Source organism: Phaseolus vulgaris, chromosome 9 (genome assembly GCF_051622355.1).
Source record: "Phaseolus vulgaris cultivar YP4 chromosome 9, ASM5162235v1, whole genome shotgun sequence".
Lineage (NCBI taxonomy): Eukaryota > Viridiplantae > Streptophyta > Magnoliopsida > Fabales > Fabaceae > Phaseolus > Phaseolus vulgaris.
The window spans coordinates 4,760,615-4,778,003 of NC_143506.1; the positions used below are offsets into that span (position 1 = coordinate 4,760,615).

General features: G+C 29.9%; 1 protein-coding gene across 1 annotated transcript; it reads right to left on the minus strand.

The window, feature by feature from the left end:
* Nucleotides 1-11,087: 11,087 nt before the first annotated feature.
* LOC137820950 (protein SMALL AUXIN UP-REGULATED RNA 51) lies at nt 11,088-11,840 on the minus strand. Its single transcript, XM_068625304.2, has one exon. The coding sequence runs from the start codon at nt 11,712-11,714 to the stop codon at nt 11,409-11,411; it is 306 nt and encodes a 101-aa protein (XP_068481405.1). The 5' UTR covers nt 11,715-11,840; the 3' UTR covers nt 11,088-11,408.
* Nucleotides 11,841-17,389: the final 5,549 nt, after the last annotated feature.

Genomic DNA, 17,389 nt, shown 5'->3' on the forward strand with positions numbered 1-17,389 from the left:
TTGGTAGCAGATAGAAAAATAATTAATTTCCCTTTCGTAAAACTAAGCTCCAAAAATTTTTAAGAGTATTTTTTTTCAAATGTGCTTGCCCAACTCCGATTGTACTCATTAGTCATTATAACGTTAAGAACTTAAATTGGGACTCGTTTTTTAATGACAATAAATAAGACATAAAGTGAATTTAAAACAAGTAATTTGAATCATGCGTAAGCTTCCTATAAAAAGTCATTAATGAATAACAATTAATTTTGTCATTCGTAGTTGTTGTTTTTGCACATGTAATTAATAAGGTATTGATTATCTCGTGTGAATAACTTCAGTTATTAATTTAATCAGTAAAATGAATTATACCACAACTAATATTTTGAACTCCTAACTAATATTGATAATGAATGAATGAATGATTATGATTGTTATAAAAGATAAATTTGAACAGAAAAATATCTGAACCAAACATAGATGATATATTTAATTCAAGTAATAAAAAGTTGGAAGGTGCAAGTAATAGAATTAGGGGCCATGAGAGGGATAAGATAAAGTAGGCAATGACATGATAAAGTAGTGATGCTAATAAGAGATCATGTGAACTTGCCTCTACAAATATCAACCTGCTGAGGGTGGAGCCTAACCCTTGTCCTTTTTATCTTCATCTTTTAATAATTCAATTCAAAACACTTCTATTACAACTATATTTCTTTTCTTTTTTACCATTACCATCTTCAATTTTTATTATAAGTATAACCTTTTATAAATTTTGTAAACCTAATTTTTAAACTAAATAAAAATCATTACTCTAGATATCATGACAAATAAGAAAATTACTGGACCAACTTCTTCAAGGCATTTTAAAATTTTAATATGGGTAGCTGTTTAAGCTTACTTTGGTGAGTTTATTAATCTTTCATCTACCTAACTTGAGAATACTTTTTTAGGTAACAATAAAACAGTTTGAAATGTCATTATTTATATATAACTCTAAAATATTTCCTTATTTTCAAAAAATTTTACAAAATTATAAAATAATAGATAAATATAAAATTTTATATTTTTAGTAGTCGATAATTAAGTAGATATTAATTTAAAATTATTTTATAAATTTTTATCAATAATAGAAATTACTTTAAATATCAATAATTTTATAATTTATAAAATAATATATAAATTAGTTAATATAATAATTTAAGGAACAAAATATAATTCTTTTATAAAATAATATAAAAATTTATAAAATAATATATAAATCTATAATAATTTAATATATATGATTTATAAGTTAATATAATAATTTATAAAATAATATATAACTTAGTTAATATAATTTAATAATTTTTTATAATATATATATATATATATATATATATATGAAGAAGTTACATTCAACACTTATCACTAAAACCATTACTTTACATTTAGAAAATAATAGGCAGAGTGACATAAGTTTACCTAAACTCAACAAAGTTTGATTTCAGTAAAACGATTTTGGTTGGTGTTGAGATATCGAGTCTTCTATTGAGATTTTGGATTGTAGAAAAGTAAAGTAGAAATTTTTGGCTTTACAAAATGTATACGTAACCAAGAATTCAAATTCAAAATAATGACATAAAAAGAACTTTCTTATTGTCAATCTTTAAAAATTAAAAATAATACTTTCACAAGATCGAAGGACTAAAAAAGTTTTTATTTAAGGAACAAAAGAATTAGTGTGCCCAATTTAGAAGATTAAAATTTCTTTTAACTGTTATGTTTTGGTCTTGATGCTCTAGTCATTTGTTTCATTTGGATGTTTTAAGTTGTATCTTTCACACAGACAACATTAGAGTTTTGCTTTAGTTGTCCAATATTTTCTTTAACAACTTCGTTGCCACCTTATTTTCTCATTGAAAACGACCATCTTCTTCAGCTGTCAACCAAATCATAATCCACCATGACACCTCAATTCTTCCCTAACCACAATGACATTATAAAAAAAAGGTATTGCTAGTTTCAAAAACTACTCTCAAACAGCTATGTAAAAGTTGAAGTCAAATAGCTTACAAACATATGATAAACTTCCTTATAATTATACGTCAAAAAGTAAAATAATTTTTTTTTTATAAATTCAAACTATAGTTTATGTATACGTTAATTTTATTTTATGATAAATTATCTTAAAAAATGATTATAGAAAACGTTTAAGATATTTACTTTTCCAAGTGTTAACGGCTATGTGTAGAAGTTCTATTCATAACTTTTTTACAATGCCTTACGATAATGACTTTTAAAACGGACTTATGATATTGGTTCTTACAATGACTTTTAGTTGTTGTAAAATTGTATATATTGCGAAACGAAAAATAAAGTTTGTGCAGAAATGGAAAAAAGAGTGTGTGCACAAACTTCTAAAACTCTCATTTGTAGAGGATGAACATCTAAAACCCTCGTTCGCAAAGGATGAACGTGGGATAGAGTCTCAACGTTCCGCAATCTAAGGGGACCTCCAGAAACGGTTCCTATCTTGAATGAGTCACTCAGAACATGCTCTCACGGAACCCAGAATGTGCGTGCTCTCAATGGATCCAGATCTGCTCCGCACTTCCGGGAAGACACATTCTTCTTCTCCACAACAGCTCTGAACCGCCTTGACCGTGGGAAGTAGTTTGCTCACGCAGTGGGATGCGGTTATTTTTTCCTTCATAAATATAGCCTTCTCCTTTGCTTCAGAAAATGCATCACTCACTCACCGTATACCCTTTCTCTTCTTCATCTTCTTCAAGCACTCATCGTGCACTCCTCTCTTCCTCTTTTCCCCTTCACTTTCTTTCTTTTATTTTAGATTATAATATTTATGGTTTTATTGGGTTCTTACTCTTTTAAGAGTAACTTGCTAGTTCTGATCCTCGAAAATTTTTGGGAAGTTTCTATTGTATCTTGGGGGACTTGCACAATACACCGCGGATAAGTCCTTACGGACAGTGATCACTCACGCCTCGGGAAATCATTTTTGTTCGTGTTTTCAAGCCTCATTTACTACAATCGTAAGGAATTATGGCTGAAAATGCGGACAAAAGCAACAACTCTACTCCATAAACGTCAAGATGTTTCCGCAACATAAACCATTTTTGCGAAACCATTTCTGGATGTCTCAAAAATTGAAGTCTTCACCGGTCATAATTTCCGACACTGGCAAGAACGTGTGTCCACCCTATTGGACATGTACTGGAGTCGCTTTTGCACTTACGACTTCTAAACCCGACCCAAACACAACTGCGAAACAAATTGATGTTTGGATTCATGCAAATAAGTTATGCTGTCACACTTTACTCAATTCGTTATCTAACGATATGTTCGATGTCTACTACTCTTACAAGGAAGCAAAAGATATTTGGGATTCCCTTATCTTCAAATACACTGCCGAAGACGTCGTCAGACAAAGGTTCGTGATCGGAAACTACTACCGCTGGAAGATGATTGAAGACAAAGAAATCAAAATCCAGATAAATGAATACCACAAGTTGCTTGAAGATATCAAAGCTGAAAGCATAACCTTGTCGAATGAATTCGTGTCTGAACTCTTGATCGAAAAACTTTCGCAATCTTGATGGAATTACAAACAATAACTGACGCACAGGCACAAACAGATGTCACTATCAGATCTGATCACCCACATCATAATTGAAGACTCAAACAGGAAGGAGTGTGTTGCTGCAAATGCCAGAACTTTGTCTGTCAAAGTAAACATGGTAGAAGACAAACCAGCTAAAAAAATGTATGAGAAAAAATCGGATCACAAAAAGAAATATAATAATAAATTCTCTCGTCCCAATGGAACTAACCCCATATTCAAGAAAAAAGATAATTGTTTTGTCTGTGGAAAGTCAGGTCATCATGCACCTTACTGCAAACATAGGGCCAAAAACGACTATCCTCCTAAGGCAAATATAGCCGAAGAGGAAGATACCATTGTGGGAGTCGTTTCACAATTAAATCTTGTGACAAATGTGAGCAAATGAGTGGTAGACTTTGGGGCTACCAGACACATCTGTGCAAACAGAAATGTATTTACCTTCTACACAAGTGTGGAGGATGGAGAAGAACAAGTTTATCTCAATGACTCTAGGACAACTTTATCCTAGGAAAAGGAAAGGTTCTTCTGAAGCTCACATCTGGTAAAAATCTTGCTTTGAGTGATGTGCTACATGTGCCATCTATTAGAGTTAATTTGATCTTTGTAGCATTGTTAAGCAAAGTTGGGGTTGAAGTGTCATTTGAATTTGACAAGATTGTTATGACAAAAAACAATGTTTTGTGGGGGAAGGGATATTGTGATCAAGGTCCTTTTGTATTGAACATTTCTAAAATTATTCATGAATCTGAATTTTCTACTTATATTGTTGATTTGTATGATATATGGCATGCTAGATTAGGACATGTGAATTATTCGTATGTTATGAAATTGCAACGACTCGGATTAATCAACATGCATGACAAAAAAAATAGTAAATGTGATATATGTGTAGAATCTAAAATAATGAAGAAAACATGTCACTCTGTAGAACGTTAAACTGAACTTCTTGGTTTAATTCATACCGATCTTCCAGATTTAAAACAAATAATGTCTAAAGGTTGTAAAAATTATTTTGTAACATTTATAGAGGATTTTTCTAGATACACCAAAGTGTATTTAATTAAACATAAGGATGAAGCTTTTAACAAGTTCTTAACTTATAAAGAAGAAGTATAAAATCAATTGAATAAGAAAATTAAAAGAATTAGATCAGATAGAGGTGGTGAATATGTTTTATTTAAGGATTATTGTGTTAAAGAAGGTATTATTCATGAAGTAACCCCACTGTATTCACCTGAATCTAATGGAGTAGCTGAAAAGAAAAATAGGACTCTTAAAGAAATGATGAATGTCATGATTATTAGTTCTAATGCTCCTAATAATCTGTGGGGTGAATTTCTGCTTACCGCGTGGTTTTTGCTAAATAGGATACGATATAAGAAAATTGGTAAAACACCCAATGAGTTGTGGAAAGGTTATCAACCAAATCTGAAATACCTAAGAGTGTGGGGGTGTTTAGCTAAAGTAATGTTACCTGATCCTAAGAAAAGGAAAATAGGTTCTAAAACTTATGATTACATGTTCTTAGGATATGCGGAACATAGTGTTGCTTATAGGTTTATAGTTCTTAATAGTGGTATAATTGAACGTAACATTGTAGTAGAGATGAAAAATGTTGAGTTCTTTGAACATATATTTCCTCTAAAGAGTAGTGGTACATCTGAAAAACCTATAGATAGTGCTAGTGATTCCATGAGTGAGGATGTTAGAAGAAGTAAAAGACAGAGAAAGGAAACCTCATTTGGAGATGACTTTTACACTTATCTAGTTGAAAATGATCCAATAAGTTTTTTAGAAGCTACTAGTTCTTCTGATGCTAAACATTCGGATAAGGCCATTAAAACTGAGTTTGATTCAATTAATAAAAATAATATGTGGACCTTAGTCGATCTGACTAAAGGAGCAAAACTCATTGGTTGTAAGTGGATCTTTAAGATTAAGTATCATCCTGGTGGATCCATGGAGAAATATAAGGCAAGATTAGTTGCTAAAGGTTTTACTCAAAAACATAACATAGATTTACTTTGATACTTTTTCCCCTGTTACTAGGATTTCCTTTATCCGTGTGTTGCTAGCCTTAACATTTATCCATAAGTTAGTAATTCACCAAATAGATGTTAAAACAGCCTTTTTGAATGGTGAACTAGAAGAGGAAATTTATATGTCTCAACCTGAAGGATGTGTAGTTCCAAGTTAAAAGGAAAAAGTATGCAAACTTTTTAAATCTTTGTATGGCTTGAAACTAGCACCAAAACAATGGCATGAAAAACTTGATAATGTTTTACTATGTGAAGGTTTTTTTACCAATGATGCCTAGATCTGAAAATGGTGAATGTTGCATTATATATTTGTATGTGGATGACATGCTAATTTTTGGTACATGCAATGATATTGTTTTTAAAACAAAATTGTTTCTTGGATCTAAGTTTGAGATGAAAGACATGGGTGAAGCAAGTGTGATTCTAGGAGTTAAAATTATAAGGAAGGAAGGTAGTATATTACTATCCTAAGAAAAATACACTGAGAAACTTCTTAAGAAGTTTGGTTACTATAGCACCCCTTATGATGCTAACTCTAAATTAAAGAAGAACAAAGGAGAATCTATTTCAAAAACTCAGTATGCTCAGATAATTGGGAGCTTATTGCATTTAATGAGCTTTTCTAGACTAAATATTGCTTATGTAGTAGGTAGAATGAGTAGATACACTCAATGTTCTAGTCATGATCATTGGGATGCGCTTGCGAGACTCGTGAAATACTTGAGAGGTACAATGGATTATGCCATTGAATATAGTGGATTTCCCACTCTGCTAGAAGGGTACAGTGAGTGGTGCAGTTACATGGAGATCAGCTAGGCAAACTATTATTGCAAGATCAATAATGAAATCTGAGTTTGTTGCTCTCGAGATGGTTGGTAGTGAAGCTGAGTGGTTGAAAAACTTCTTAGCAAACATTCCATTAGGAATGAAACCAACCCCATCTATATCAATACATTGTGATTGCCAATCGACAATAGCCATAACTAAAAATAAAACTTACATTGAAAAGACTGGATATATACAATTGAGACATAATTTGGTGAAGCAGCTGTTAAAGAGTGACAGCTGATAAAAAAATGTATATGTTTAGTGAGTGACAACAATGTATATTTGTATACCTAATTTAAAATATAATTAATGCACTTTCTTGAGTTGAGATGTTAAATATAAGATATTTTTATTACATCTTGTACTATGGTCAAAATAGGGTGTGGCAGGAGGCTGAAGAAAATGGAAAATAGAAAAGAGGTAAAAAATAAAAAATTTAGTCAATTAATATTTTAAAAATAAATATTTTATCGTGGTTATGCTGTTATTAACATTAGGATATTTTTATCTTAAGACAAGTTTTTTAGTATTACTAATAACTTTAGACTTCTAGAAAATTCTTGAAAAAATTATGTAATATATAAGTTACGTCATATTTAATGCAAATCAGATCATAAATCCAGACAAATCATGTGACGTAATCCTACCACCTCCACCACTCCTAATCTCGTATATAATCTTGTTCCACCAAAAAAATCTTCTTCTTATTCCATAAATTTTCTTTATTTTGCCATACATAACACTATAGATTATATTGAGTTCTACGGGATTGATTTAGTTTCTTTCTTTTTTTTAACTGTAAATAGATATATCCGAAAAATGTTTGTAGAAAGTTAATTTAAAAAAAAAAACAAATAATTTGATTATAATGAAACGAATGTGCCGATATAAAAAGCTATTATGTGTATATCATGTTGATGTTTTCCCTAACAACTTGACAATTTACTTGATACTCTTGTTTATGAGTCTTTTTCCTTTTCTAAATATTCCAAGATACAAATTTATTATACTCTTTATGAATTCTTTAGTTTAGACTTTAACGGTTGAGTTTTAATTGTGAATTACTTTAGCTGTTTGTAACAAATTTTGTATAACTTTAATAATAATATTAAGTAATTTTTATTTTTCACATATTTATCCTATGCTAATATTATTATATACTTGCACCATTTAAATAACATAATACAAAAATTACAATTTTGTAAGATATAATACTTTTATTTAAATTTAATAAATTAAATTTAAGATTACATATATAATATAAAAATGAAAAAAAGAACGAGTCAAATCTCTTTGTTTATGACATTACAAACTATTAGGAGATCGACTTACGAGTCTTAACCCATTTTAGTATTGTAATTGCAATAATAAATTTTAAAAATTAAAGAATAATAGTAGAGATGAGAAATGTTGAATTTAAAAAGAAACTCATTTCTAACTCTCTTCTTTTCCTCTCTTATTTTCCATGTTTTTAAATAAGAAATAAAAGATGTATCTACTATCACCTAATATGCATGGAACACCTCATAGCTTTGACTAGTTACCCGTTAGTAGATCAAGGACCTCCTTCATCATTAATACCAATCAATGAATCATAATTTTATAATAATCAATACAAATGAAAACATATAAAATCCTCCAACAACTTTTCTTTAACATACAGGTAGGAGAGGATAAGATTTTCACCATGATGTAGATGCACTAAATCATATAATATGAATTATGCCACATAAATAAGAAGAATTTAAAAGTTTATAGAATTTATCAAAAATTATTTTAAAAATTATGTTGACCAATTAAACAATATTTAGTCTTTTTTTATATATCTAATTTATAGCGTATTTTAATAACAAATCATGTTTCTTATTTAAGGTTATTTTTCTAAATTTATTAATTCGTAATTTTACAATATTAATATTAATGTCTTAAATACACATATCGTTGTCTCGATAAACGATATCAAACTTATGACACTACAATTTTCTAACCTCAGCAGATAAATGAGATTAAGTTTAAGTTCAATTTTTTGGTTGTGTGTATCTAATAGTCAGCTTGACAGCACACCATTAATATATAAAAATAAAATTGTAATATTAATATGAATAGAGAATATGTAATATGTAAAAGTAAAAATATATTGTCTAATAAATATTTGTTGAGAAAATGAAAATTGAACCTACGATTAAAGAGAGGTGGGTACGATAACAGTGTAGGGTGTAGTGTAGGTATGGTAGTGATCATGATGGCCCGCAAGTTAAACTCAAACCCTGGGCCTTCTTCAATTTCCTACTTTACAGTGGTTTCCGTGTGCTTAAGGGACCCTCCATTTTCAAATCAAAGCCTCAACCTTCCTGCATGTGCCTTTCATATTTCTTCATATCACTTTTCTAAACACTTCGCCAAAAATCAACACCACCAAATAAATGCTCAAAAAAGTCTCCTAATATTTAATCGCTTAGTCACAATATTTCATGTTTTTAAAATTTAATTTATCAACAATTTTTTATTAGTGTTAAAACTTGTTAAGCAAAGAAGAATGTAAACTTTACCGTTAAATTTCTCTTGCTCGTGATCAAACAGTCCGTTCAAAGTGGTTTCTGATTGTACAGTTTCAACGGTCACAACTGTGCGTGTGGCGTATATTATTCACAGCAGACACGGTTGAAGCGTAAAATAAAATAGTAAAATCTAGAGGTTCAGAAACATTATCCTGATAAGGTATTCTTTTTTTTTACGCCACTTAAAATTTCGTTCGATTTATCTATTTATATATATATATAGAGAGAGAGAGATAGATAGACAGAGAGAGAGAGAATTGTTTAGTGTTCAGGGTTAATTAACTAGTTTTCATCATATGCAATAGTCGAAGAGTTATTTATGATTTCTAGTCATTAATTTTGAAAAACATTTTTTTAAGATGATTTTTAGTTATCGATTTTAAGGTTATTAATCTACTCTCTTAACGAGAATCCTAGTAACCAATTAAATAAATCACAATTTTTAAAAAACCGTTTTCATGGTCTATATATAGTAGAAAGTCTTTTATCTAAAGATAAAAGTGAGTAAATTAATAAAATATAGGAGGAAATTTTTATTTGTGACAGGTACAAAGATAGAAAAGATAGAACTTCATCATCTTATACACTATAACCCAAAAATAACTTTTAACCAAAACAAAAATTAAGGCTAATATAATAATTCCGAGTGAGACTATAGAGACTATGATTATATAGAGTAAATGTGTTTAACCTATGAAATTATTCAATTGGAGTAAACATATAACACATGCTTAACTTTTCACTATTCAAAGAAAAAAATAAAACAAATTTTGGATGATGAAAGATTTGAGTTCAGAGAAGTAACCCTTTAGTTACTTTTGCCTTGAACACATTCAAAGGGTTAAAATGAATTTTCAAACACAGATGAAACTTCCCTTTCTTATAGGCACACGTTATTCAAATTCAGACTACTCTTATAACAAATCCATGAAAACATATTCTTATAAATTTTAGAAAGTAATTATACGTATGTTTTAAGCTAATGAGTAAAATAGTTTATGTACTAATCATATTAAAAAACTACATTATTGTCTCGACATAAAAGTTTGTAAATTTAAATTTTTATAACAATCTTCTTAAAAATCATAGAAATAATATTTTTTTTTATTAATTGATAATCCATAATTTTTATCTTTAACACATTATTGTTTACAAAAGAAAAATAGAAAATATAAGATACTAGATGAAATTGATAACGCATAGTGTAATCCATAATCATCTTTAAAATATATTATCTCTAATTTCAAATAGCTGGTTTGGATAACCAAAATATTTGACCTTACTATTTGGGTTTAAAAATAAAAGAGTAAAAAAATATTATTGACACATCTTATCATAATTTTGAGTAAAAATTTTTTTTTATTAATGTTTTATCTTGTGTGCCTAACCAGACACGCGTAAATAGTTAATTCAGCGTTTTTAATAGAGAATATATAAATACACACGCAAAAAAAAAACTGAATTTGTGTTCCTATTTTACATTGATCAGACCAAAACTTGATTTTTTATTTGTTAAAAAAGGGAAATATTTCTTTTATTGACTGAAAATATAAAATAGTTTGCACTTACAGCAGCTCATATCCATTAAAGCTTATTAATGTGTGTAAACCGAGCATGCAGAGAGGGCATATTTCAGTCGTATTTTCACATTATAATAAAATTATGAAATAAAATCTAATTTTTAGAGATCAAAATAATTAGTTATAATAATAAATAAATTAGAAATCATTTTATAAATTAAAAAAAATATTTCTAAATTAGTTTTTATTATTGTTAAATATTTTTTAAATTAATATCTAATTAGCAACCAAGGTTTTTGCTACCAAATTTAAAAACTAAATAATTAGTAGTTAAAACTTTAGTTGCTAATTAAATACCAATTTAAAAACTATTTAACTAGTTTAAAAATCAATTTTCTTTTTTAATTTTTAAAATAGTTTTTATACTAATACAACTAATTATTTAATATTTAAAAATTAATTTTTATTTTATAATTGTCTTGTTGCAGTGTTAAGGTGAAGAAAGAGGAATGGATGAGAAGAGTTGAAGACGCAGATATATATCCGAAGATAATAATATATCCTCTTGATTAATTCTCCAACAGGGTACATTTACGGGATCCTTCACCTCTGTGGGAAAAATGCTGATTTCTAGTACATTTACAATCTAAGCTACCACATAGTGACAATATTCTTGATGGTCCAATTCTGTGAGGTTTGAGTCTCTCTAAAATACAAACCCCATTTATAGATATAAAAAGAAAGAAAGAAAGAAATGGTGAAAACCGAGTAAGAGAAGCAGTGAAGCAGCTTCATCTTTAGCCGTTTTCTCCTCCTTAAAGAAAAAAAAAAGGAAAATGGTTCGTACGTGTTAAGTTCCTCATCGGAGCATGGAGGTGAGAGACTCAAAAACGTCTTCTTCGCATGGAATGGTGAGACCCTTTTCGTGATCGAAGCCGAACTCTTCTTCTGCCTGGTGGAGGAGCGTTTGGAACTCAGGGCGACTTAGGAAGGAAATTGGAACTATATATCTGCTTCTGTTTTCTCCGACGTACACAACAAAGTGACCCTTGGGCACGTCCAAGCGTAGGCCATGATCGTCTTTTCTCCCTAAGCTGGAACACCTCTTGAGGATTTGCTTGATGAGTGCTGCTTGTGGGAGTTTACCTGATTTTCTGAAAGCCATATTGTGTTATGGGTTTGGAGTGAAAAAGATTTAGGGACAGAATAAGGTTGAAGAGAAAAGTTGAAAGAGGTTGCTGTGAAAGGGAAAAGAGAATGTGGTGGTATTTATGGATAGGTTTGGGGAGAAAAGTAAGTGGTAGATTGAGAAACAGAGTCATGTGGGGTTGTGGGGACAAATGATTTAGCTTAGGGCCGTCTGGGGGGTCCTATGAGTGCTTAAGGGAGCTGAGAACTTCTCCTTGTTGCCCTTTCCAAAGACACCTTGGCCCCTCTCTACACACTTATTTTTTTTCACAATATATATACACATATGTGTGTTTACGTTACCTAAAAATACCAGCATGAAGTAACAATTTTTTTTTCAATAAAAAATAAAACAAACTGTTTAAATAAGATTTAATTACCTTATTCGTTTTTATATTTGGAATTAAATATAGAAATTAATTTTTTTTAAAACCAAGTAGTAAATTGAATATTGACCCAAAAAAATTAAGTAATTAAATCTTTAAATAATTTGACTTATAATTATTTCAACTTAAAGTGACTCCTACTGTGGGTCTTACTTAATATTTTTTTTTTTATAATGGTTATCATTGAAGTGATTCAGACTTTTCCTGATATAAAATCAGTTTTTTCCGAAAATTTCATAGGAACTAAAAAATGTGGAGTGCAGTGTTCATCAACTCAAAATAAACTAAGAACTCAACAAGTTACACCATAATGAGAAAAAAAAAATAGATTTTATTTGATATCATGCATGAAAAAAAGTACGTTAAGAACTTGAAAGTAAGATTTATCGTCGCAGTTACTTTAACTATTGATTTTTTATTTGAAGTCTTAAATATGTGTTAAATGCTTAACAATTAACACTAATGCGTTACTGAATGAAACAAAATTTTATTTTGTAAATGAGATTAATAATTCAATAAACTGAAAAATTCGGTGTCAAGGAAAGAAATTGTCTCAAACAATAAAAAGATACCCGAATTTTTAAAAGAAAATTAACTTCAAAATTTGTTTTCTCTGTATTTTGTGCTTCATCCAATCAAGTTGTAATGAAATACAAAACTAATTCTTGCCCACATTGCATAGAATTTAAATGTGTTTTTCTTTATCTTTGATGTCCTTGATATGTGTTGAAGGGCATAAATATAAGTTTTGCCACTCTCTTCTCTCTTCTACAATATATTGTTTAAAAGAAATATTGAATCTAGACTTTAATATATTAACTTAATCTTATAAAATTAAGTTATAATATAAGAATTATTCACTTACACACTATGTTTTTATCAACACACTATGTTTTTATTATTTTTAATTAATGTAAGATTTTCAACCATCTACCTCATTCTCAAATACAAGAATATTTCTTGTGAAAATTGTGTAATGAGTAAATTCACGAATGAAAATCATACAAATTTTGAACTACATAACACTACCAGAATGCAATGACTTGGTTGTTAAAAAAGTGTAGATAAAAAAGATGTAATTAGAGCTAGTTAAACATACTCAAATGCGACATAGAATTCGAATAATACTAAATTCTATTTTATAGAATTATTTTATATAGTTTTGTGATTAAATATAGATACATTTTCAATTTTTTATGAAATGGAGAATTCATGCTTGTACGATTTTAAAAGGAAGAAAACAAGATTTCTATCATTTTTACTTTGAAAACACGTTTTTTGCTGTTTTTTTAATCAAATTAGAAGGACTAGTATCTAAAAGCGCGATTTTAATATTTTATTAGGCGAGTTGCATATTTTTTTCATTTTTTTGTGTTTCGTTTTAAAAAAAAAAATTGTAATACAAAAGCGTGTTTTTTATTTTTTATTTTAATTATTTTCACTAGAAGATCATTATACTATTTGGAGTATCTTTATTTTTTAATAATCATTTTCTCTTTAGTCGTCCTATGGAAACCCCAAACTAAGTCACCTTTACCACGTGACTAAAGTTTTAAGCACTTCAACAATTGTTGTTGCTGGTATAATTCTCATTAGGGTTTGTTTGGTGACTACCAATATGATGACACGTGATAAAAGACGATCAAATTATGATTGTTGAGAGAAAATCTCTTTATCAAGTCAATCTTATAATGAAAAAATATCACTACAATAAAATCATCGAATACAAATCAAATTTTAGAGACTAAAATAATTAGTTTTAATAGTAATTAAATTAAAAATTATTTTAAAAATTAAAAAAAAGAATTGGTTTATAAATTAATTTTTATTATTGTTAAATAGTTTCTAAATTGGTATCTAATTAACAACTAAGGTTTTAATTATCAATTATTTAGATTCTAAATTTGGTAGTAAAAACTTTAGTTGTTAATTAGATACCAATTTAGAAACCATCTAACAATAATAAAAACTAATTTAGAAACAAAAAATTTATTTAGTATCTAAAATGTTCTCTAATTTAATCACTATAACAACTAATTTATTTTTTATTTCTAAAATTAATTTTTATTTCATAATTTTCTTGTAGTGGATATTTCTCTTCAACAAAAGTTTACCATCAAAATATGAAGATAATATGAAGATTGAGAGGGAGGTACCAAAACATTACTTGATAGAGTCTTTTATTGGTGGTGGATCAATTGGTACAACCTACCAAACTGATTTTGAAGATGAGAACTTAATTACAGTGAATAGCCTTGAGAGTAATGGAAGGATTTTACAAAAAAAAAAAATACTAAAAAAAAGTTCAAAATACAAGTCAACAAGAATGACTTGAAATAGGAAAATACTATTAACATAAAAGTCATGCCTCGGAAACATAATTTTTATTTATTTTGAATTTGTACATCCAAACGTAATTTATGCATTTTCATACAAAATTTAAAATTTACTTATTCCAGTAAATTTAATTAAAAATGACCCTCTTTTAATAAATTTATCCATTACTATACATAGGACAAAAATTTGATTAGTGTGTTACGGCTTAAGGATGGTGATGTGTTATTGTGAATCATCAAAGTAGTTTAATAAAAATGACATAAACTGATAATGTATTTTTTTTCAACAATTTATCTCTCCAATACTCTTCTATCAATTTCAGCTGTTGAATTTTCTTCCAACAAATACATACAACAAGAAATTTACTTATTATGTACTGATATTTATATACAAATATAAATCTTTATGTAATGTGTGATTTACATACTAATGTTCCAACGGAATTAGATTTATATGTAAATTGTTTATAAATATTGATTCTTTTGTATGTAATAATTAATAAATTTTGTATAATTTATCTGTACGAAGAACTTGTATGTAAGATTGACGCGTTGGGACGAAAACATTTTTAAGGCTGAAATCCGTATGTAATGATAAGTCAATCCACACGTAAAGGAAGACATTTATTACATATAAATGTTACATACAGATTTTTATAAATTATTAATAAAAAATAAATTTGTAAAGGTTATCTTTCAGAGTCATTATTCTGAGTCATTATGTTTCTTTCTGAAAACTTAAACCATTGTCCAAATCCGAGCTTCTGAAACAATGGTGTGCCCAAAACCTAAAATTGTGAAGGTAAAATAGTGGTGTGCCCTAAGTAAAGGCGATGAAGCTCGATCAACGACCCCCTCAACACTACGCCTCGATAAGAAACTTGATTTCACTATCCTTGTAGATTTGTATTTCTAAAACTACTGTTTTTCTTTTGTTTTAGGTGTGGGAGGTGACCATAGCAAAAACAACCATTACAATGCTTGTTTAGAGAGACACAATTGTATAATCCCCTTAATTTGCTCTATTTCTTAATCTTAATTTTTCGTTTTTCTCATCAAATTGATTGTCCCCTTTCTAAATCCACTCTCTATGAGTGTCTTTAGGTTGCATTGGGAAAAACCCAAATTTTCAAAATCTTAGGTTGGAGTGTCTTAAACAGACGTAAGGTGAGGCAGCTACAATTTAATTTACATTTAGTAAGAATTTGTAATATCACCACCATTTTATAAGTGATTGTGTTTTCAATATTTCATTTTTAGTGCATGCGTTTTTTAAATAAAATATTTAGATGTGTTGAATTTTTGAAACTCCCAGCAAATTTGGACATAAAAAAAAGCTTAAAGCATACTCATAAATTATCCACTTGTAGTGAAATCGAAACATAATTTCTTATAAATTTTAAGTACACAAGTCCTATACTTGTTGCTCTCCCCTCATTTTCCTTATTTCGAAAATGTTTTCCTTATTCTGAAAATGCACTTCTCCTTTTCTTGTTGTTAGTCAATTAATATGTTAGTCAGTTAATACAGTTAGTTGCAGTCCTTACTCTGTATATATGCTCTTATGCTCGTCTTGCTCAATGAGATGATAATAATAATATCATTCCTTTTTCATACATGGTATTCTGAGCCATTTTTTTCTCTCTCCCATCATGTCTTCTCCTTCTTCTTCCTCTTCCTCTTCTTCTTCTTCCCTCTCTGACCAGCGCATACCCATTCCTTCTGCTGTCCACCATTTTCAAACTCTTATCTCCCTCAAACTCACCGATGAAAACTTTCTTGTATGGAAACAACAGGTAAGTGCTACTCTACGTGGTCTTCAGCTTATGCATTTCTTGGATGGCACTGTCGTTCCTTTTGAGTTTCTGAATCAAAACAACCGCACCGTGGCCAATCCTGCGTATTGCACCTATCAGCAACAAGATCAACTTCTTGTAGCCTGGCTTCTTGCTTCCATGTCCTCCTCTCTTTTAACCAAAATGGTGGGTCTGGATTCTTCTGCTGCAATCTGGGGACGTCTGCTCACTCATTTTATATCACACACCCATGCCATGGTCAAGAAGTTTCGCCTTCTCCTAAAAACTCCAAAGAATGATAAATCTATCACCACATACATCACTGATATAAAGAAAATTGTTGATTCACTTGTTTCTGTTGGTTCCCCCTTGTCCACTGCAGACCATGTCGATGCCATTCTTGACGGGCTCTCTGCAGATTACGATAGTTTCATCACTTCCATTCTTTCTCGTCAAGACCCATACACGGTAGACGATCTTGAAGCCCTTCTGCTTGCGCAAGAAGAACGTTTTGAAAGGCACAAGTTGGCGCGTGACTCCATTCTTTAGGTAAACAATGTTTCCTCTTCATGGAATCTCAAAAACCAACACAAAAAGAAACCTTCCACCTATCCCTTTCATGGAGGCCGATCGCAACATCCCACTGGCTTTCTTCCACCCAGCCCTCGTCCACCTGTTCGTCCGCTTCTCCACCATGATGCGTCTTGGAATTCTGCAAAACCGATCTATTAGATTTTCCATATGACTGGCCACATTGCGGACACATGTTGACGTAGATATGATCCTCCTACTACTCACTCTTACAATGCTAATTTTTCTCATTGTACATCTCCCATGGATTCTGATTCCACTCCGTCTTTTCTTGGCGCACCCTCCACCATAGAAGACCCTCTATGGTATCCTGATACGGGTGCCACACACCATATCACCAAAGAATCTAAGTTCTTTACTCACAAACAACCATATCACGGTAATGATGATCTCAAACTCGGCAACGAACAAGGTACATCTATTTCTCACACTGCTTATGCTATTTATACTGACCCCCATTCCCACACCATATTCAAACTTCATAAAATGTTGCATGTTCCTGCTATCACTAAAAATCTTATCAGTGTTGCTCAATTTTCCAAA

Excerpts from the sequence above, each read along its gene's own strand:
- LOC137820950 (XM_068625304.2), bottom strand. The coding sequence starts at position 11,714 with ATGGCTTTCAGAAAATCAGGTAAACTCCCACAAGCAGCACTCATCAAG.